At 39.3% G+C, this 21,464-nt stretch overlaps 2 protein-coding genes across 7 annotated transcripts in view; one reads left to right on the forward strand and one right to left on the reverse strand.

Moving 5' to 3' along the window:
- The window catches only part of klhl12 (kelch-like family member 12), a 50,182-nt gene extending 28,824 nt beyond the window's left edge, over positions 1–21,358 (forward strand). Inside the window, exons 1-13 of one of the 6 annotated variants that reach the window (XM_028582719.1) lie at positions 10,985–11,078; positions 11,902–12,012; positions 12,518–12,744; positions 13,083–13,236; positions 14,275–14,492; positions 15,254–15,403; positions 15,517–15,631; positions 15,736–15,842; positions 15,927–16,122; positions 16,266–16,424; positions 17,324–17,422; positions 17,507–17,693; positions 19,932–21,358. In XM_028582719.1, the coding sequence (XP_028438520.1) occupies positions 11,955–12,012; positions 12,518–12,744; positions 13,083–13,236; positions 14,275–14,492; positions 15,254–15,403; positions 15,517–15,631; positions 15,736–15,842; positions 15,927–16,122; positions 16,266–16,424; positions 17,324–17,422; positions 17,507–17,693; positions 19,932–20,058 (1,797 nt within the window). In that variant the 5' untranslated portion in view covers positions 10,985–11,078; positions 11,902–11,954 and the 3' untranslated portion in view covers positions 20,059–21,358. Of the gene's footprint in view, positions 1–10,977; positions 11,079–11,335; positions 11,806–11,901; positions 12,013–12,517; positions 12,745–13,082; positions 13,237–14,274; positions 14,493–15,253; positions 15,404–15,516; positions 15,632–15,735; positions 15,843–15,926; positions 16,123–16,265; positions 16,425–17,323; positions 17,423–17,506; positions 17,694–19,931 lie in introns of those variants that run through there. The other 5 variants (XM_028582718.1, XM_028582722.1, XM_028582723.1 and 2 more) reach the window with 5 other exon arrangements.
- On the reverse strand, positions 1,173–11,461 carry ptpn1 (protein tyrosine phosphatase non-receptor type 1). Its single transcript, XM_028582725.1, has 9 exons — positions 10,955–11,461; positions 9,702–9,792; positions 7,203–7,303; positions 4,218–4,316; positions 3,973–4,110; positions 3,561–3,770; positions 3,009–3,170; positions 2,271–2,428; positions 1,173–1,736 (listed from the first exon to the last, which is right to left on the reverse strand). Exons 1-9 carry the CDS (start codon positions 11,009–11,011, stop codon positions 1,463–1,465), a joined length of 1,290 nt encoding a protein of 429 aa, XP_028438526.1. The 5' UTR covers positions 11,012–11,461; the 3' UTR covers positions 1,173–1,462.
- Positions 21,359–21,464: the final 106 nt, after the last annotated feature.

The raw sequence follows: 21,464 nt of genomic DNA on the forward strand, positions 1-21,464 counted from the left end.
AACGTACTTAAAAATCATACAAAACATCATTGCCAGCTCAGGGCCACGCCATGATACGGAAACGGATCATCACTACAGTGTATGGTTTTCATCGCTGTGCTGGTGTTTGATTTTTGGTTTGTTCAAAATCCCTGGTTCCCTGTTCAAACTCAAGAGTTTGATAAAGTAAAGGGTGACACATTACTAAGTTTTTGTATTGCTTGCGAAAAGAGTTGGGTGTTAGCTAACTTTGGGTCTCAATAAGCTGGCATTCTTGTGTGTAACTGAACCCACATTACTATACAACAGTTGCATTCAGGCTATGTTACACATTTGACATGAAAAGCCTCCACACATTTGTATCCACTGTGACTAAAAAGATGTTCTCCAAAACAGTTAAAAGTAAAAGATTTTGCTAATATCAATTTGAGAATGCCAGGCTAATGGAGAATGGGACATGCCACCCTGTCCCTGCACCATTTTGTTATAAAAAAAAAGAAAAGACTTTCTGTGTCACTGTTGAGCCACCAGGGAGAGAAAACGCAGAGGGAATCAATTAGGAATCAAGGAGGCAACTCAGTCTACATCTCATATTTGACGTACTGTAAATGTTATATTAATATTTCTCACTGAGTAGATTTAACTCAAGCATCAGTAGAAAGCTCCACTAACTACCACTCACGCAAATGTACATGTACAAACACACACACACATACTGTATGTACTCAACTAGCATGCCTCCTGCAGACCTACACAGGCCGCCAGTGAGGACAGATAATTCAATGCCCACCCCAGCATGCATCTCTTATCTAGTGGGCACAGGGCTGCCCATAACCCATACTTCACCTTACTGTTGGGTTTAATATGGACCCATAACAAAATAACACTATTTATTTTAAGTGTCTCCCATACTGGCTTTCCCCCCCAGACAGGCTGGTCAAAAATCTGACTCTTTGATTTCTGATAATTTGTGTCAGCAAAAGAAAGAAAAAGGTGGGGGGAAAAGGTGAAATCCTAACGGACATATCTGTAAAGGATGAAATGGAAGAACGCATACAAGTGTCATTTAGTAAATAAGAGAGGAGACGCGTGTAAAATATTGGCTGACAGGCCATTCATCCTGGTTCACAAAACAGGGGAGCTAAAACAAAACCCTTTTCCTCAACAGACACGTATCGTCTGTTGAGTCTGCGTTTCAGTCGGCACACACATTTGGGACGTCAAACCTGAAAAACGGAGGCCCTGAGCATCCATGGTGACATATTGAAAGAATGGTTGGGTGGGTAATGAGGATTGGAAGCTTGTTATTCCCAACCAGCCAACCCCTCAACCCCTGGTGAACCTGAATCTGCTGAAGTCCAAATAATCCACTCACTCGCAGAGTAAAACCAAAGTCAAAGCAGGCTGATTGGCAAGCCTAGTCCACTTTGCAACATCAGTGGAGAGACAGGGAGGGAACAAAAAAGAGGAGGAAGGACAGACATCAGTGGAAACAGGCTCGATAACAGACGTAAGCACTGAGAGCCAGCGCCGTGCACAGGCACACGTTGGTTAGTAGAGGGGACCAAGTCCCCGGAACAGGAGAGCTTTCTTTTGGCTGCTCCACTGCCTCCTCCGTCTCCAGCTGCTGGGATTTGGTTGGAGCTTTGGAGGTATGATCTACGATACCCATGTGGTCATCGAGCTGCTCAGCACCGGCAGGAGGAGGCTGGGGGGCGGCAACGTTCCTCTTTCGCAGCTCCGACTCTTGTGAGGTCCTGTGCAGAGTAGAGTAGAATGTCATGTCCCCAAGCAGTTTGGTGTAGTTTGGTTGTATTAGATGGATAGAACAGTTGGATGTTTCTGTGACAAACCGTTCTGGAGCTGGTTGTACCAGCTTTTCGAAGTTCAAAATGTAGCCTAGTTATACTACTAAATTAAAACTATATGAAATTGGGTTAAACCACACAAACTACTTCTTACATAAAGTTGTTACTAAAGGTTTACGTCCAGTAAATGCCAAGTGTAAGAGCAGTGTAGCCAACTGAAGCAAAACTTCGCTTGCTAATTATGAGATGTTTAGAAAGGTAATATGGTTATTGATAAAGCTGCTGTTTCTCCATGTGAGCAACTCTAAATAAAACAAAGTCATAACTAAAGTTTTGTCAGGTATTCCTTATACCATCATCAAGCTGGTTTACAAATAGCTGGTGCAACCTACTCCTGTTCTTCTTAAAAAAATATATATTTTCAACTACCGATGAGTGAGAAACTGAAACTAAATCTTTCAAAAACATTATTTGGATAATTACCCCAGACTGTGGATTTCCATCTGTTGAATGATTTTAACATTTTCGGGGAAAAAGGATGGCTCAACTTTGCAGTTGTGAGGGTCTCTGGGAGGAGGAAGAGGAGGCGGAGGGGTGAACTCTGGAGGATCATCTTCCTCGTTTGAGAGCTCTTTCCACTCCTTGAGAAAAAACAAAATCCCTTTGAGTATTTGCACAAAAAAAAAATACTTTAGATAAAAACAAATTGGTAGGTTTGCAACATGTCTTATCAGAATCAGAAAGCAGTTTATTGCCACAGTAGTGGAACTAATTGGAATTTTCCTTGGGTGCATACATACATACATACAAACAACAAACATATTAAACATTAATAAGAACAAACAATACATACCAAAACAGAGACAAATATATACAAAATAGTTGTTTAAGTAGTTTGAACACTGTGCAATGGGCAGATGCACATAGATCCAATTCTGCATTTGCATTTTCTTAATCTGAAAGAAGATACACCATTTGTACCTTAAGATCAAAGAGCAGAAGGTAACACTTTACTTGAAGGTATCTACATAAGAGTGACATGACACTGTCATGACACGTGAACCCTAACCCTAACTTGTCATGACAAAAACCGGATGACACGTAATGACAGAAGCGTTATGTCATAAATGTTTATGACACGTTCATGACAGTGCCATGTCACTCTTATGTAGCTACCTTCAAGTAAAGTGTAACCAAGCAGAATAGAGGGGAAGGACTTGCCTGCAGAGATGCATCTCCCTTGATGTACTTGGCACCTTCAATGACAGCAAGGTAGGAGAAGCGAAGTTGATCTGCTGTCTGAATCAAGCCCATTCGATAGCGTCGCATTTCCAGCAGCACATCACGAATACTCACTGAAGACGGGTCCTTACGGATGGACATCTACATGATACAGCAAAAACAGTCCGTACATAACAGTCTGGAGTTTTAAGTCAATAAGTCAATAGGACGGCAACTAAAGATTATTTTCAATGTCAATGAATCGGTCTGTTAATTTCTCGATGAATCGATTTAGTTGTTAGGTCTATAAAATGTCAGAAAATGGTGAAAAATGTCAATCAGTGTCCACAACTCAAAGATATTCAGTCTACTACCATAGAGGAGAAAAGAAACTTGAACATATTCACATTTAAGAATCAAGAGAATCTTTACTTTTTTTTCATGAAAAGAATGACTCAAACCGATTATCAATATAGTTGGCGATTAATTAAGACACAGACAGACAGATAGATATGACATCATGATTTCTCAATAGCAGAGCTCTGTACAAACCAGTAAGAGGCAGGTGTCCACAAGACAAAAGGTCCCAGAGCGTCCGATGCCGGCGCTGCAGTGCACCACCACTGGTCCCTGGTCGGAATTCAGACAACCCGACTCCCGCACCTTGAACAGGAAATTAAGGAAGGAGGCAGGAGACTCCGGTACCCCAAAGTCAGGCCAAGTGGTGTAGTGAAAATGTAAAATCTCACGAGTCTCTTGAGTCTGTAAAGGACGATCAGACATGCAAAGAAGAATTAAAGGGGAAACCATGTCTAGTTACACACACACACACACACACACACACACACACACACACACACACACACACACACACACACACACACACACACACACACACACACACACACACACACACACACACACACACACACACACACACACACACACACACAAAAGCACTTACAGACAGATTTTCCAACTCCAGCTGACGGACTGTGTAGTAAGATTTGATGTCTTCTGAGATGAGGGTGAGCTTGAAATTGGTATCTTCAAAGATAGCATCTCTCTCCTCTCTGTGTGGCCAATATTGGGCACATTTCACCTAAAACCAAACGAAGGTGCACATTAGACATAACAGAAAGAGAAAAGCAGTGAGGTTACTGGGTCAAACACGGCATCTTGACTGTGAGGAAAGAAGCCATTGCTTACAGATCCTTTCTCTATGACTCGGTTCAGCATCACCACACCGCGGGACCTCTGCTCCCACACCATCTCCCAGAAGTTGCCACATGTATTTGGAAGGGGTCCCTGAAAAAAAGAATGAGTGTTATGTTAAAGGCGGAATTTTATTCTTAGTATAACTAAATAAGAACAGTGCATCTATTTAAAGATCTCAGCGAGGCATTTGATATTGTTGAACATACTATTCTCAAAAAAAAATAAAAAGAAGTAGAAGAGATAAATGTAGTAAATACTCAGTCTACTGTTACTTAGTCTCGCATTGCCAGACCTTCCTCCACAGCGCTGCGGCGGAGGGTCTGGCTAGTCCACACAACATTCTGGGTTGGGAGAAAAACGTGCTCTGGTTTATTGGCATGTCTTTAAACCAATCACAATCTCCGGACAGAGCCACGGTGCCTCTGCAAAATAGCCTCGGGAAGGAACTTGTTTTGGTGGAACGTGTGTACATTAGGGCTGGGCGATATGGAGAAAATCAAATATCACGATATTTTTTACCAAATACCTCGATATCGATACCGCAACGATATTGTAGTGTTGACTATTGGTGCTTTCACAAAATGTTTACACAATGAGATTTTTGATGAATAATCATAAGTAATGTGGATATAATGACTAAGTGGGTAAAGGCAAATAATAGAACAGTTACAACAGTCTGGTAAGTTCAGAAAATGACATCACTTTACTGTAATGCAGCCTTTAAAACCAGGAAAAGACAACACTTATGCCATATTACGATATCCAAAATCTAAGACAATATCTAGTCTCATATCACAATATCGATATACATTCGAAAGTAGTTTTAGTCGTGCAACAGAAAACTCAGATTGGACAGATAGTCTAGCTAGCTGTCTGGATTTACCCTGCAGAGATCTGAGAAGCAAGTTAACCATAGTCCTCAGAAATCCACCAGAGTTTAGAACAACACAAAGAAAGAGGAAGGTGAGGGACATCCGGCAGAATGAAAAAAAAATCCTGAAATTAAACATTGTTGATGTTACTTATTATTCTGTCTTAACACACATCAAAAATTAAATTGAAACTTCAGTTCTATACTAATGACCAAGGGAGCAACTCGCTACTCTTACGGTCCAGCTGCTAAAATCCAGATGAGAGACGAGAATAGCTGATCAAATACACTAATCTGAGTCACTCACAGCACCGAGCTTTATGAGCAGTAGTGAGTGATGTATCGTTAACAATGTACTTCATCAGCACACAATACAATAAATAAATGGTTTATAGCACACTATAACATAGTTGTACACCGCTTTAATGACATTTTATATAACTTCTTCTAGAAGGATATTATTAATATTTTACATTATTACACCTCTATTTTACTTTACGGTCATTATTTTTTATACACCAGCCTTAACTTATGGCTGCCCACAGGAGGATTTAGTCATTGGCAAATACATTAATAAGCACTAGGGCTGCAGCTATCGATTATTTTAGTAATCGAGTATTCTACCGATTAATCGGGTAATCGGATAAGAAATACTTTTGTTTAATTGAAGAGCAATAATATACAATAGTTTGGTTTATTTTTGTTTTTGGTAGTTGTGTTTGGTGTAGTTTCATCGTCCATACGACTCTGGGATTTACTTTTGTCGGGTCCGCTTCGTGGAATGGATGATTAAGTTTGACTCCATGTTTTCTGTTGAGATGCTGAAGCACTGAAGTTGTGCTATTATTGTGGTAAGCTAGTTTGATTTCGCAGTAGACACACTGTACAGAGTTTTCGTTTTAATTAAGTTTGAACGGATTACAAACTTTGGACACTTTCTGTAATTTTCTCCAGCCTGTCTCTTCTCTTAGCCCCTCACTATTTACGCTCTCTTTCTTCATTTTGTAATCTGTGCCATTAGACTTCATGGCATGTGTCGCGATCAGCGTCAGCCCGGTGTGCGACAGTAATAATCATCCGTGCGGAAACACCGTGAGCTATACGTTAGTAACACTGATTAAACGGAGCTTCGAGGCAAATCATTTTGCATCGAGGTTTTTTAGTAATCAAATTATTCGAGTTACTCGAGGAATCGTTTCAGCCCTAATAAGCACCTTTATTTGCTTACAACTACTTACATTTTTCATAAACCATTTGTTAAATATTTACACACTTTACATAATTTATTGGGTACAGCTAGTTGAAACTAATGCTTGCAATAAATCCTAACTTCATGAAGGTTTTTAATCAGAGATGTCAACTTTATGATCACTTTGGATGAAGTTTGTGGTGCTGTTGAATTGTGGTGTGTTATTTAGAGGTTTCTATTATTTTATCTACCCCATATTTATCAATGAGTGCAGGCTAAATCTCTTCGTCTCATTCTATACGTATATATTTTTTTGGAAAAACCTCCGACATCATAGTGAAGTCTTCGCATGTATAAGTCACAGCAACGGTAGTACTCTCAGCCACTTCCATGCTAATGACACAATACTTTGTTGGTGTTCACAATTATAAATATTGTCCAATATAAAGGGGCGAATGTAGTCTTCCACAATGCAAAACTGCATTTGGGAGGACATCATTCTCCTTTGTGGCTATAAATCAGTGGAATACTCTTCCTACAGTGCTAATTTCATGCACTAACTTACACTCATTCTTACGCTTAGCAAAGCATTGGTTGTTAACAAAGCAGACTTGCTCCCACCAGTGAATTGATGTGCTAAATGTGTGAGTGTGTTTATGGGGTGGGATAGAGGGACAACAATGTCTTATGTTTTTATGACTTTATGTATCTGTATTGTATACTGTAAATACTTTGTCTGTATTTTACTGCACCATCTACCTGCCCAGGAACTACGGGCGGAAACTAGCAATTTGCTAAAACCTGGCACAAGACATCTATTAATGTTTTTTGTGCACTGTCCCTGTTCAAATAAATAAATTACAAAACATATCATACAAATAACAGGTGTGAATTATGGGTCCTGAATCTTGCTTACCTGAGTGAGGATGTAGTTCCTCTTTGCCTCATCTATTGTTATCAGGCTGGCATTAATGTAGTCATTCATACCCAGCTGCAGATATATTCTGCTGTGGTCAACTGAGGAGAAGAGGGAAAAAAAAGAAACATGGAAATATTCTCTTTTGTTTTGAACATGTCACAACCCTCGGGGGACTGTAGATCAGACCGACGCAGCTGCTGAGAACATGTGACGAGTCGGTCTTTGAACAAAACCGAGAGTTAGCTTTTTATTACTGAGAGGGATAATGTCAACTTTTGTTGATCTATCCATTGAAAGAACATTTTGGTTAAAAAGTAAACGGCATGAACAAGTTTCAGGTTACTGATTTTCATATTTTCACACACTTGATGGCACATATACAGTACAGTAACTATTTGCATAGCTTAGTCAGTGTGAATAAGAGGAAACCACATTGTTCAGCTGTTGAATTATGATATTACAGAAACACTTTTTTGAAAACCGGACTAAGCCGAACAGTTATATGAAAAGACACATAGACACTATAATTAAAAGCATTGTGCCTGCGAGGATGGCTGAACATAAATGATATATAATAACAGTAAGATGTACTTATATGATGCCTTTCTTAGACAATATTTAGAAAGTGCTTTAAATAATAAAATGTATGATTAATATGGGAGAGAATAAATTCAAAATACATACAGTATTTGTTAAAATCAAACTTAAAATGTGAATAAAATTGACTGATGTTTTTATCAACTCTAACTTTTTACATGTACTTGTGGATTTTATCGTTGGTTAAAGATTGTACAGAAAATTGGTGTGATCCATTTCCTACAGTTTCTTCTCTCTTGTATTTTCATTGCAACTTTACTTTGTACTAATGTTTTAAAAAAGAAAAAAAAACATTTGTTAGTGTCTAGCTGTGTCAGGAATACGGGTGCAAATTAGCCGTTGAGCTAACCCTGGCACATTTACATGGATGTTGTTATACGTCATTGAAGATTACATCAAAGCCAGTCTATACAAATGGGTTTTAAGTATAGATGGTTATTGTTGCCAGCCTCATGTAGCTTTACCTACATGCACTATCACCATCCTGACAACCTTAATACATTCACAGTAATAAAGCAGCTCTTGAACAGAGAGCAAAAGTTATGAACTGGAAGTCACATCCTTTATTATGTCCGTCCACAGTGATGCAATGCTCGGCCTATTGTGGAATACTGACATTGGGTTATTTCAAATGACTGAGGTCAAACAGCAGTTAGCTTTGGCAAGCAGTTTTAACATTAAATCAAACCACATTCCAATGAAATAAAAAATTGTATTCTCACTAGTTAGAATGGCAATTAAAGAACTCCACAGTAACATTTTTACTAGTAGAAATTGTATTTCAAGATATCTACAACTTTGATTGTACTGGTCAAAAAAAAAAAAAAAAAAAAAAAAAAAAAATATCTAAAAATCGTTTTCAAATATTAATTGGCAGTTTAAACATTTAATAGCTATACTGGATATGTATTGCAGATATCCGTAATTCAACTGTTCCTAGTCAAAAAGAACAATCCAGATATGCACAATGACATTCTTCCTATCTACAATTGTCATTTCAGATATCCACAACGTCATTCCTACTAGTACAAATGACGTCACGTTTCCCATTCATGTGTATGGGGCTTTCAATTTCAGATATCCACAATGTCATTCTTCCTATCCAGAATGAACATTCCAGATATCTGCAATAGAATTATTACTAGTCAAAACTCTAATGTCAGATATCCAAAATGAAACAAAACATTCCAGATATCTATATTGTAATTTTGACTATCCAAAATACATTCTGACTAGTAAAAATGTAATTACGGCTACGTACAACTGCAATTTTACTAGGAAAAATACAATTGTGGATATCTATAATAGTACTGCTTCCCATCCAGAATGTAATTTTATATATCTGAAATAGTAACGGACGTAGTAGTGTTTGATGTGTGTCTGCCCGTGACCTGTAATAAACACGTCACCCAACAGATTAAGCAAAAAGATAATAATGAATGCCAAAATGGCTCACTTTAGTTTTGACTAGTAACAATTGTATTGTATATCTGAAATGGGAGTTCTCCTAGTAATAATTGTATTGCAGATATCTGGAAAAGTTCATTTTGGAAAGGAAGAATGACGTTGTGGATATCTGAAATGACAATTGTATTGTGCATATCTGAATTGTTCTTTTTGACTAGGAAGAGTTGAATTACGGATATCTGCAATACATATCCAGTCTAGCTATTAAATGTTAAAATGGCTTGCCATAGTTAGCTGGTATGTTTGTATAACATTCATCCGAAGACTCAATCAAGCATGATGCTGCTGTGACTTTAAGGAATAATAAGTCACCACTGTCTGATGTTTGAACATAAATAGCAGATTACAAAGCGGTCAGCTATTTTAAGGAATATTTGAAACACGCAAGACTGTTTGGACCGGTGCATTCAGTCAGACAAAAGAGCAACTTACATGGGCTAACATCTCTGTAACGATTCCGATTCTTGTTTTCAGGTAATTTGGCAACCTTGCAAGGGAGTTCACATGACTGCTGACGAATCTCCTGTGACAGAATAAAAAAAAAAAACATTACATTTGCATGACATTAAAGGTCTGACATAACATGAACAGTGCAGGATCCAGGATGTGTCGCCATGGCTGTTAGATGCTTTAAAAAAAGAATATAGGCATGTGTACAGAATATTGAAAGGGGGACACTTCCTTACTTTATTTAAAAAAAACTCAACTCCCTAAAAGTGTCATTGGTGTGTGTGTGTGTGTGTGTATGTGTGTGTGTGTTAAACATGTTAGCGCACATGTCTGATTAAACAGTAAACATATAATAACACCTGATTCACACTTAGCTGCAATTAACAGATACAGTATGTTGTGCAAAAAACTGTGGACAAACCATTGAAAAGAAGTTAATCAAAAGGCAGTGGTGGAATATAACTAAATATATTTACTCAACTACTGTCCTAAAGTACAGTTTTGTACTTGTACATTTAAGTATTTCCATTTTATGCTACTTTATACTTATACTACCACTACATTTATTTACCAACATTCGTTACTTCAGATATTATTAATACAAAAAATGAACCAATTAATAAATTATGATGTATTATTATAGGTTGAGATACCCAGTAGCCTATTATAAAGTTGCTGAAATGAGCCCCACATTAACAAGCTGCAACATTAGTGATGCTTACACATAAATGACTCACTAATTATAATCAAGTGATATTATACATATGGTTCTGAAATGGGACATTCTGCCCTTCACAATGACTACTTTTACTTTTGGTAACGTAAGAATATTTTGATGCTAATTTAATACTTTTTTACTTTTAATAAAGTTAAGATTTTGAATGCAGGACTTTTACTTGGAAGTCTTTTTACACTGTGGTATTGCTGCTTTTACTTAAGCAAAAGATCCGAATACTTCTTCATTTCTACACTGACTAAATGTACAATTTGTATGCAACGTCAATGTAACCGTTTACTGATGGGATGTGCTGCTTGCTTGAGACCCAGGCAGACACATCAATCATCGAATTGATCCGAGCAGTCGGAACACGGACTAAACTGAACACGAACAAGGCATATAACTAAATGAAATGGTAGCGACGCTGCTGCAGGCGCATTCGCTATCATTTGGCCTAAAAGTGGCAGCTTCACTAACCACTAGTCCATTTCCACCTTGATTTTGCCGGAGGTCCTACCTGATAAATGGCGCTCCAACTCCCGTTGTCATCGATTTCCCGAAACTCGGCTTCCATTGCTGACAGTCCAGCTGCCACTCCTTCCTCTTCTTTTTCCCCAGATATGGACAACCGCAGCTCCCCGGTGATTAAACAATTTGTACTCTAACAGTGTCCCGCAATAGCTGCGAACTGTTCCACCAATATCCTGTAATTCTCAGTACGGCAGCATAGATTAACTCTCTCGGCCTGGTGTAGCGGAAACACGCCGCTGGCTCCTCCTACACGGTGTAGCCGCCGATGGCTGTTAAAGAGCAGAATGTGTTTGGTTTTTTTTAAGAGATTATAATCCGCTCCGTGTTCTCCGGGTGTGAATCTGTATTTAAATCTCCTTATCAGAGCAGAATATAACTTTATTTGTAAGAAATAGTCACTTTACTATTCCAACGGCAGCTGTAGAGATAGACCAGCGAGGACGCGCGGAAGGCATCTTGTGTCTGGAACGTGACGCGTCAGCCTCCGGGAGAGCGCACGTACACTCACGTAATGGTCTGTTTACGTCCAATCTGTGGAGTCTCTGCTGCTGTGAGTGTGACCTGCTGCAGTTTAGTCAACGAAAGATTCTAGCTGGTTTAAATTCGCACCGGGGAGGATATGGAATTCATTTTGACATTTTAAACATTTGTGTCTTCAAGAAGGCCGTGCATAGTGTGACTTTTCAGAGGTCATCATGGATTAGCTGTAGTTCAGTGGCTTCTCTCCAGACAGTGTGACTGACAGCAGGAACAGGGACAAGGGACTTTGGTGCTACTAACGATAGCTAGCAACGTAACTTAGCTAGACGTTTTGATACAGCTTTACTGCTGCGACAGGTATTATTCAAATTCTTGACAAGTTCTTCTGTGTGTCGCTTCATGTGTTGTCTTCTTCTGGCCATCGGCTCACTTTATATGCCTGTGTTTTCCTAGTTGTTGTCTAGCGTTGGCGTTAGCCCTCAGCTGTCGTTGGCTGCTGCTTGCTAATGTGTAGCTATAGTTATTGCCTCCCAGTGGTGGAAAAAGTATTCAAATCTTTTAACGGTAAGTTGCATTAGCAATACCACAATGCAAAATTACGTAATTAAAAGTTAAACTACTGCATTCAATAATGTCACTAAAGTAACACTCAATTATTAGCACAAATAACGTTATATAAAGTCCTGTAACTGAAGAAAGGGCTATTTATTAGTGTACCATATAATTTGCATGATACATCTTAATCTGCTGACTACAGCTATCAGATAAATAAAGAACATAAATTAGTATAATATTATCCTTTTGAATGAATTTGAAATCCCATAAATTGGACATTCTCAGGTTAAGCACCAATACCTCATCATAACAGTAAAAATGCATTTTTACATACACCAGTTTGAATCTCACATACACATTACACACCCATTTAATGCACACATACACACAAACTCACTCACCAAAGGATAACACATATAGTAAGTGCTGCATGTGCAAATTATGTAGTGAAGGGTGACTATAAAGAAGGGTCTCCTGAAGATTGTTCTCAACAAAGCTTGTCTATCTCTTTTAGATTCCTGGAGTGGTTTGAGATCCTTGAGAGATTCTCAAGGCAGCATGGCTCCCAAAGACATCATGACCAACTCCCATGCCAAATCCATCCTCAATGCCATGAACTCACTTCGCAAGAGCAACACACTCTGTGATATCACCCTGAGAGTGGAGAACACAGATTTTCCAGCTCATCGGATTGTCTTGGCTGCCTGCAGCGACTACTTTTGTGCCATGTTCACCAGTGAGGTAATGCTAAAAATGTGTGATCAGAAAAACTTTACAATCTGTAGCGCATACAACTCCTTCTGTCCTTAAAGTTAGGGTTAAGGATCCTTCTCAGTTGGAGGATGGTGAGACAGGAAATAGTGCACAGAATAGATCAATAAGTAAAATTACAGTATAGACAACCAGGATTTCAAAAGTATACATAATAGACATATATGAAGGATAAGCCAGTGTTTGACTTTACTAAAAAGACGCAGTTGAGAAGACAGTTATAAGAATTGCTACAGCACATAACTAATCCCTCAATAATACGTTTCTTGTCATTGCACCTGATAGTTTCTGTTTTTGTGACCCTGCAGCTTGCAGAAAAGGGGAAATCTTTTGTCGACATTCAGGGGCTCACTGCAGCGACTATGGAGATCCTGTTGGACTTTGTGTACACAGAAACAGTGCTAGTCACAGTGGAGAACGTACAAGAACTGCTTCCTGCAGCGTGCTTACTTCAGCTCAAAGGTAACTCTAGGAGTGCCTGCTGTACCTTCATTTGAAAAGTGTGTGTGCTTAAGCCAGATGATATTGTTGTGAGTATAGACAGAGGGTATCTGCATCTTAAACTCTTAGAAAGCAATTCATTGAATTTCCTCAACAACATCAAAAGGTCATAGAAGGTATTAAAAAGGTTGAAATTTTAAATTACAAAAGTCTTAAATACAGTATTTCATTTTGCCTGCGATAGACAGTGATGCTAGTTATTTAATGTTTATGTGTCTGATTGCAGGCGGTTGGGAGACGTTCTTCACCTATAAACTAAAAGCTGGATTGCTGCAACAGTAGATTGTGTTTGTAGGAGGCGGTCCAATTTAGTTTTAGTCAGCACCATCCGACCTGTGGCAAACACTGTCACTACTGCTAGCTACAGCACCTAGGAAGTTCATTGTCAAATATCATTTTTAGCAAAAACTTTAAATTGGTTCTTCCATCCATCCATTTTTTTACTGCTTACTCGAGTCATATACATTTAATTAATCATATTATCAGGAATTATTGTTATATACTGCTGGGAACTATTAAAAAAGTGATATTGTAATAAATAATTATCAGCCATATTGTTCAATTTTGGATGGGCTGCCTGGATCAGAAAATATGGAATTCAACAAGCCATTAACATAGAGGTTTATGCCTCGACGCAGATGTCCAGGGTTCGAGTCCGACCTGTGACGATTTCCTGCATGTCTTCCCCCTCTCTCTCTCTCTCTCTCTCCCCTTTCTCACCTAGCTGTCCTGTCCATTAAAGGTGGAACCCCCCCGCCCCCATAGTAAATAATGTTTTTTTGAATATTGCTCTAGTAGAAGCCCAAAATAAAAGTATGAACCTTAAAATTAGCATGATATGTCTCCTTTAATGAACCCCGCTATGAAATGAAATGGCTTTGGCATTTTCAAATTAAGAGTTGTTGATTGACATGAGAGTCACGTCTATCAGGATTCAGCTGAATTTGAATGATACATGTGTGTCTACTGTATATACAAATATATCTTTGTTTTCCTCAGGGGTAAAAAGAGCATGTTGTGATTTTTTGGAGGGTCAGCTTGATCCCACCAACTGCCTGGGCATTCGAGACTTTGCCGAAACTCACACTTGCCTCGACCTGATGCAGGCCGCCGAGCTCTTTTCCCAGAAGCATTTCTCCGAGGTGGTTCAGCATGAGGAGTTCATGCTGCTCAGCCAGACAGAAGTTGAAAAGCTCATCAAATGTGATGAAATCCAGGTAAGAAAACTGGATGTCATTATGTTTGGTACGTTACTGTCAGCTGTACTGTGGAAGCTGTTTGATCTGTTTTCACTATAGATAACTAAATATGTTATTTGAAATACCTAAAACCATAATGACATATCTGCCCCCCAATATTTCTATGAATTGGTGCTAAGAAGCCTAAAAAGCAACTTGACTGAAATAGTATATTGTCACCTGGCTTTCACAGCTTTCTTATTGTCTTTCAAACACCTGCGAAAAGAAAAAAGCAAGTACCAACCTGCTGTAATCTCAGTCAGCCCCCCCCCCACTCCCCCCAATTCCACTCACTTTTGCGGATTGAGCTGACAAAGAAATTGCCTTTGTGCTCAGGAAATTCCTATTTCCAACCACACACCTTGCTTTATGAAAACAGTTATTATCACACTGATTTATAGATCATCAAAACTCTCCAATGGTTCTTCCTGACTATACATGCAATTTACAGTCACGCATAATTTCCCCTTAGTAAAATATCTGTCATCTTTCTCATGTGAGGAATTTGTGGCTTGTTTCACCTTCAGCAGACTCCATTGTTGCACATTTTGTCTTTACACTTAACAAAAATAATTGCAATTGCTGAACAATTAATAAATAGATAATAGTTCTAGATGGAGGGTCTAGCTAGACTAATAAATATTATACGGCAGTTGTCAGCTAACTGTTTAATTAATATGTTGATTTCCGTTCTTGAATGTAGCTGTAATTCTTCTGACTGTATATGTTGTACTATATAGGTGGACTCAGAGGAGCCTGTATTCGAAGCTGTGTTAAACTGGGTCAAACACAACCGAAAAGAGCGAGAGCCCTACCTGCCAGACATGCTCGAGTTTGTTCGAATGCCGCTCCTCACCCCCCGCTATATTACAGATGTCATTGATGCCGAGGTGAGCCTGGCGACACTCAGCAAGTTGTCTTATCATACACCAAGCTTGGATTAATGTGTTGAAGTATTTATTACAGTTACCACCATAATTACGCACGTTTTGACACGTTTTAGCCCCTCATTCGGTGTAGCCTGCCATGTCGAGACCTTGTCGATGAAGCCAAGAAATTCCACTTAAGACCAGAGCTAAGGAGTGAGATGCAGGGCCCACGCACACAAGCTAGATTAGGTGGGAATCCTTTCTTTTAGTAGCAATTTAGCTATAAGCATGTCTCCTATATTTCTACTTTGTGATCCACACTGATAGTAAAAGGGATTTATGGGTCTTTTCAGGTGCCAAAGAAGTCCTGTTGGTTATAGGCGGGTTTGGCAGCCAACAATCACCAATAGACATAGTTGAAAAATACGACCCGAAAACACAAGAATGGAGCTCCCTTCCTGTACGTATTGCAAAATCTTGTGATGTTTTTTTTTTTTTTTATCCCAGTGGATTGGGCTATTACAGACAGGTGTGTCTTTAACAGAACATTGCACGGAAAAGGCGTTATGTCGCCACGGTGTCTCTCCACGATCGAGTTTATGTGATCGGAGGCTACGATGGTCGGTCGAGGCTCAGCTCCGTAGAGTGCCTGGACTACACAGCGGACGAGGACGGTGTTTGGTACACCGTCGCCACCATGAATGTGCGCCGTGGCCTCGCTGGAGCCACGACACTCGGAGGTAAGCGTTTTTCTGTTTGTATTTTTTCATCCAAATGACTCACGCTTTCACCGATGTTTCCTTTCGGTGAAATCATGTGAATGTTTTCTTCTCTCTCAGAAAGCTATACAATATTTTGTTCCATCTTATATGGCTCTCAACAGACATGATCTATGTTGCCGGTGGCTTCGATGGCAGCAGGCGTCACACCAGCATGGAGCGATACGACCCAAACATTGACCAGTGGAGCATGCTGGGAGATATGCAGACAGCTAGAGAAGGAGCTGGTCTGGTGGTGGCCAGTGGACTCATATACTGTCTAGGTATGGACGGATAATCCTGACATCTCATTCTTTGATAACTTTCACACCCCTCCCTGTCCAATATCTGTTTTTAGACTGAAGATACAACACACTTTCACATCAGTCCTGTCAGGAAAATTCAGATACTATTAATCCCAGGGAAAGAAAGTCCTTGAAGTCGCAAAAGGGAAACATGAAATTATACCATTAAAGCAAACATAAAGCCCACATTTGTGTAGCTTTACATTGGTCACATCCTCACTCTCTCTCCTGTCTCTTGGAATCGGTCAAAATGAATTTCTCCAGAAGTAAACATTTTTCAGACTTGTCAGCACAATTCTTGATAGATGATTCAGTTCACGGTCCATTTCTGAACCAAAGACGTTGGGATACTCACTCTCTGAGGTTTATGTCAGTTTAACTGGGCTAACAAAATACTTACTAATAATGCTTTGATGATTGACTATCTCTTAAAGATGCACTATAAACAGAGTTTATCTGTCGCTCATTTACCGCGCAAGCCCGGCCCGAGCCCATGTAAAATAATAGAAATTAAGACTGAACCCGTCGGGTCCAGTCAGGTTCGGGCAAATATCTTCAGCTCTAGCTAACAGCTTACAATTATTATTATTATCATTATCGATTCATCTGACAAGGATTTTCTCAACACAATTTCTTATTGGTTAAGATGAATTTAATTTGCAGATTTTGTATAAAGACATTTAATTTACTATTATGTAAGACAAAGAAAATTAGAAAATCTTAACAAATGAGAGGTTGGTACGAGAAAATGTTTGCCATTTTTGCTTGAAAAATAATGATTATTCGATTAGCGAAATAGTTGCCGATTATTTTTCCATCAGTCAATTAATGCCCTAACCCTTGCAGCTATACTGTCATTTCCTGATATTTCCTCCTAGGCGGATACGATGGCCTAAATATCCTGAATTCAGTGGAGCGGTATGACCCACACACAGGCCACTGGACAAGTGTTACACCAATGGCCACCAAGCGGTCAGGTAGGTAAGAAAACAAAATGAAGTCAAAAATGGCAGCTAACTGTGTGCGTTACTGTTTATCTGAGACTTTTCTGCTGTTTCCAGGGGCTGGTGTGGCTTTACTCAACGACCACATCTACGTAGTGGGAGGCTTTGATGGTGTTTCACACCTCGACTCTGTCGAGGTTTACAACATCAGAACAGACTATTGGACCACTGTAGCCAGCATGACGACGCCTCGATGTTACGTAGGAGCAACTGTTCTCAGAGGACGTCTCTACGCCATCGCTGGGTAAGAAAGAGTGTCCTACTGTCCTTCTGTCTGTGACAGTGGATTTAAAGGATAGGTTCAAGTTTATCACTCTATATTAGGGGTCGGCAACCTTTTTGATATGAAGTGCCCTTTTCAATATTTCTTGTTTATTAGTGGACCATGTTAACATAAATTTTTTTTTTATGACATCACATCAAAATGTAATATCCAGGGAATCTGTATAATCAGGACCTTGTAATTATTATTATTATTATTATTATTATTATTATTATTATTATTGTATATTATTATTATGGAAACATGGTTTTAGTATGCAGTCCTGATTGGTGGAAAATGGGCTGACAAAAATATCACTGTCAAAAAGCCTGAAGCGAAAAGTTGTGGAAAAGCCCAGCTTTAATGATGAATGGACTGATAAGCAGGTCCTGTATGCCTCATTTTCAATGAAACGATGCTGTGGCAAAATAATAATAACACAACCAGCATCATTATCAAGAATGAAGAACACAACATAACGATTGCGTCATTCACGTGCATATTAAGTAGCCACATGTATTTGTTTTGGTCTCATAATGCATCCATATTTACCGCTCCAGCGGAGAGGATGGTTTCTTCAGACAGCTTAAGTTTATAAGAATTTGTCCAAATTTCACGATTCCCTGCAAACTAAGAAAAATAGACTACAAACCGACAGCTTTTCTTTTAGCTTGTTTTGTAAAAATTAGCTATTTGCAGAGTAGAGCTGTGTTTGCATAAAACAGTGCGGTGGACAAGAGTGTAGTGAGCAGACAGAGCAGATGATGTTGATGCCAGTCTAGACAGGTGAGTGCACTGATAAGTATTGGCTTTTAACTCACGAAGGTTTAATTGTAGCCTCCTTACAGTAACGAGACTAGCGTTAGTTCATCTGCCCAGCGGCCGTTGGTAATCCTCTTTGTATTGTTCCCAGTCAGAGATATGAGTCAATCAAACTACCGTAAATAACAGGTCGCGCACAGGTGCCGATTTATGTTTTCCTCCGTGGGTGCTCACACGCGCACACAGTTTAAAAAAAAAAAAAGTAGTCAACAATGTTTGCATTTCAGAACCTTAGGAAATGGACAGAGGCCGACACCAACACACACGCCGTAAAGTAAGCTCTCTTTCAACTCAGGACAGCGCCACTTCTCACAGATAGGATTGGAGATGAGAAGTTTAATCAGCTTCGTGGGAAATTATAAATCAATGCCACCGACATGACCAATCGCACTATGACAGACGCTCCACTTAAAAGCTTCAGCAGTCTCAGTGAGCCAAATCAAGTTTATTGCTGGTGTTTTGTCCCAGCAATTCAACTAGCAGGCATGTCCCTCCACTGTGGCTGAGCAAGCAAACACTGTTCGGGGAAATAAAATAAAATACGTAAATTTGTACAAAAAAAGTCTGTACCTCTGGAAGACATTCACTTGATTTGGCTTGAGAATGCATTTTGGCACAGAACAAGGACTATGGCTCCGAAAAGTTAAACCAGCCTCAACTTGGGACATCATCCGGAAACGCGTTGTTGGCCAATCAAATACATGCAAGTGCCCATTCCTGGTAGATTACTTTGTACCATGAATACCACTTTTACCCCTTTTATCCAAAGCAAATTACAATACGTGCATTCAACCATGTGGTTACAACCCCAAGATCCCAACTTCATCAAATATGCGGAACTACTTAGAGTGCTACATTTAGAGACAATGCGGGATAGAGAGGTTTCGTTTTTTTATTTTATGGGCCAAGGTGCAGTCTGAACGGATGAGTTTTCAGGCTGCGAGTACCTGGTATTTGTTGCCAAGACTTCTGCTGTTAGAACTTTCCAGAGTATTAAAATCCTACCTCATAGCAAACCTCAGTGTAGTGTTTTTCCGTCTGATAAGCCTTCAAACTCGTGAATCTGTTACTCAGTCTGAACTGAAGAGGACAGTGGATTTTATCCCCCATCACTTACATTGAAAGAGCTTTAGGATAAGATATTTCAATGGTCAGTATGAACAGGAGGAATTACATCAACATTTTAATGTTCATATGGGCAGCTGACTATTATTTTAGGAAAGAATGGGGGGGGAAAAGCTGCAAGTGTATTATAACACTTATTTTTTTTTCTTCTTTTTCTCTCATTATTGGACAAGTTATATCAAGTTTATCTGGATAATTATATTTCTGTGTCATTCTCGACGTAGAAGTGCTGATTGTTCACTTCCTCTCCTTTTGTCTCACTTCTCTTTGCAGATATGATGGGAACTCTCTCCTCAGCAGTATTGAATGTTACGACCCGGTCATCGACTCCTGGGAGGTCGTCACCTCGATGGCGACGCAGCGGTGTGACGCTGGCGTCTGTGTTCTACGAGAAAAGTGATCTTTGCCAAGAACAAGAACCACAAGAGGGGGAAAAAAAAAGAGCATACAGGAAGACAGGCAGCTAGACTTTGGTAAAATGCCACTGAGAGCCACACAAAAGGGAGATGTCTGTTCGACAGAATGCAAATAAGTACTCTCAAAAACAGAATAGGTGCAGCAATTTGGGCTGCCTTCTCTACTGGATGGTCAACCCTTCGACAGTTGGACTGTGCAACGGAGATTCAGCTTTGCCGGGGTTGACGTCACCTCAAAAGAGGCCTCCAAGGAGCCCATCACCACTTGCATGACTCTCTTCGGTGGTCCTTGTTGCTTTCGTTACCTGTGAGATTATTTTTTCATTTTGTCTTCAAAGTGCAATATATTTCTACTCGTCATAACAGGAAAAAAAGATGGAGTTGATTTAGACTCTGGTTGCTGCTATATGCCTTATAACTTTGGCCTACATCAGACAGTGAACATCTGTGTTGCCTCCCATTTGACTTAAATGATAGTTCCAGTACATTGGCTTATTATCGAGTGTACTCATTTGGCATTTGTTAGGTCCTTAATGGGTCAGTAATTTAAACCTTTTTGTAATTCTTTCTGTAAACAGTGCTTCTAGATTCAAATCACTTTAATACAGACGGTTTATTAAGTATTGTTGCTCTCAGAATATAAATTTAGAGATCAATATTGTTTTTAGGAAATGACTGAATTGTACCAGTTGACTTTGGTTATTTTGTCCCTGAAAAATCACAAAGTAATAAGTATGCGGTGCATGTGATTTTTTTTTTTATTTATTTATTTTTTTTCTTCCTCAGCTCATAAATCTGGATATCTACATGTAGGACACAAAATTCTAGCATCACTGTTGCCTGCGAAGTGAATAAAAACACTTATAACTGACGCCTTTTATCCTCTCAGTCTGTATACTCTCGATAAGTGAAGCAGAGAGACAAAACTGTGTATTCGCTTCACACGTCGTCAGCTGAGTCAGTGGCATTGAGTCAGTGGCATCAACATTCACATACACAGAGCAAATGTGACTCATCATCCATCCACTTGAAGCAGTTTGGTGCCTCAAATTCACCAAACTGTACAAGGTAGACACATCCATTTTATCCCTGTGTCCCGTTTTAACATGAAAACCGAATGTCCACATACTACCTAATGATAAGGTAAGGCATGATAAGGTTAAGGCATGATAAGGTTTAATATTTGTGATTTTGAGTGAAATGTCTCAACATCTATTGGATCGATTTGCTTTGAAATCTCGTACAAACATTCATGTTCCCCTCTGAATAAATTATAATACCTTTTGTGGTCCTCTTCATCCAGCGCCATCATCAGGTACATTTTCATTTGTCCAATACGTTTTTTTTTAAGTTTTAGACTAAATACCTTTAGCTGTAGCCTACATTGTGT

This window comes from Perca flavescens, chromosome 7 (genome assembly GCF_004354835.1).
Source record: "Perca flavescens isolate YP-PL-M2 chromosome 7, PFLA_1.0, whole genome shotgun sequence".
NCBI lineage: Eukaryota > Metazoa > Chordata > Actinopteri > Perciformes > Percidae > Perca > Perca flavescens.

What these genes read in the sequence shown, in the direction of transcription:
- ptpn1 (XM_028582725.1), bottom strand. Translation starts at nt 11,011, where the DNA reads ATGGAAGCCGAGTTTCGGGAAATCGATGACAACGGGAGTTGGAGCGCC. An exon ending in GTTGGAGCGCCATTTATCAG is followed by an intron (nt 9,793 to 10,954) that starts GTAGGACCTCCG and finishes ATTCTGTCACAG; the next exon opens with GAGATTCGTCAGCAGTCATG. An exon ending in AGGGAGATGCATCTCTGCAG is followed by an intron (nt 2,429 to 3,008) that starts GCAAGTCCTTCC and finishes TTTTTTCTCAAG; the next exon opens with GAGTGGAAAGAGCTCTCAAA.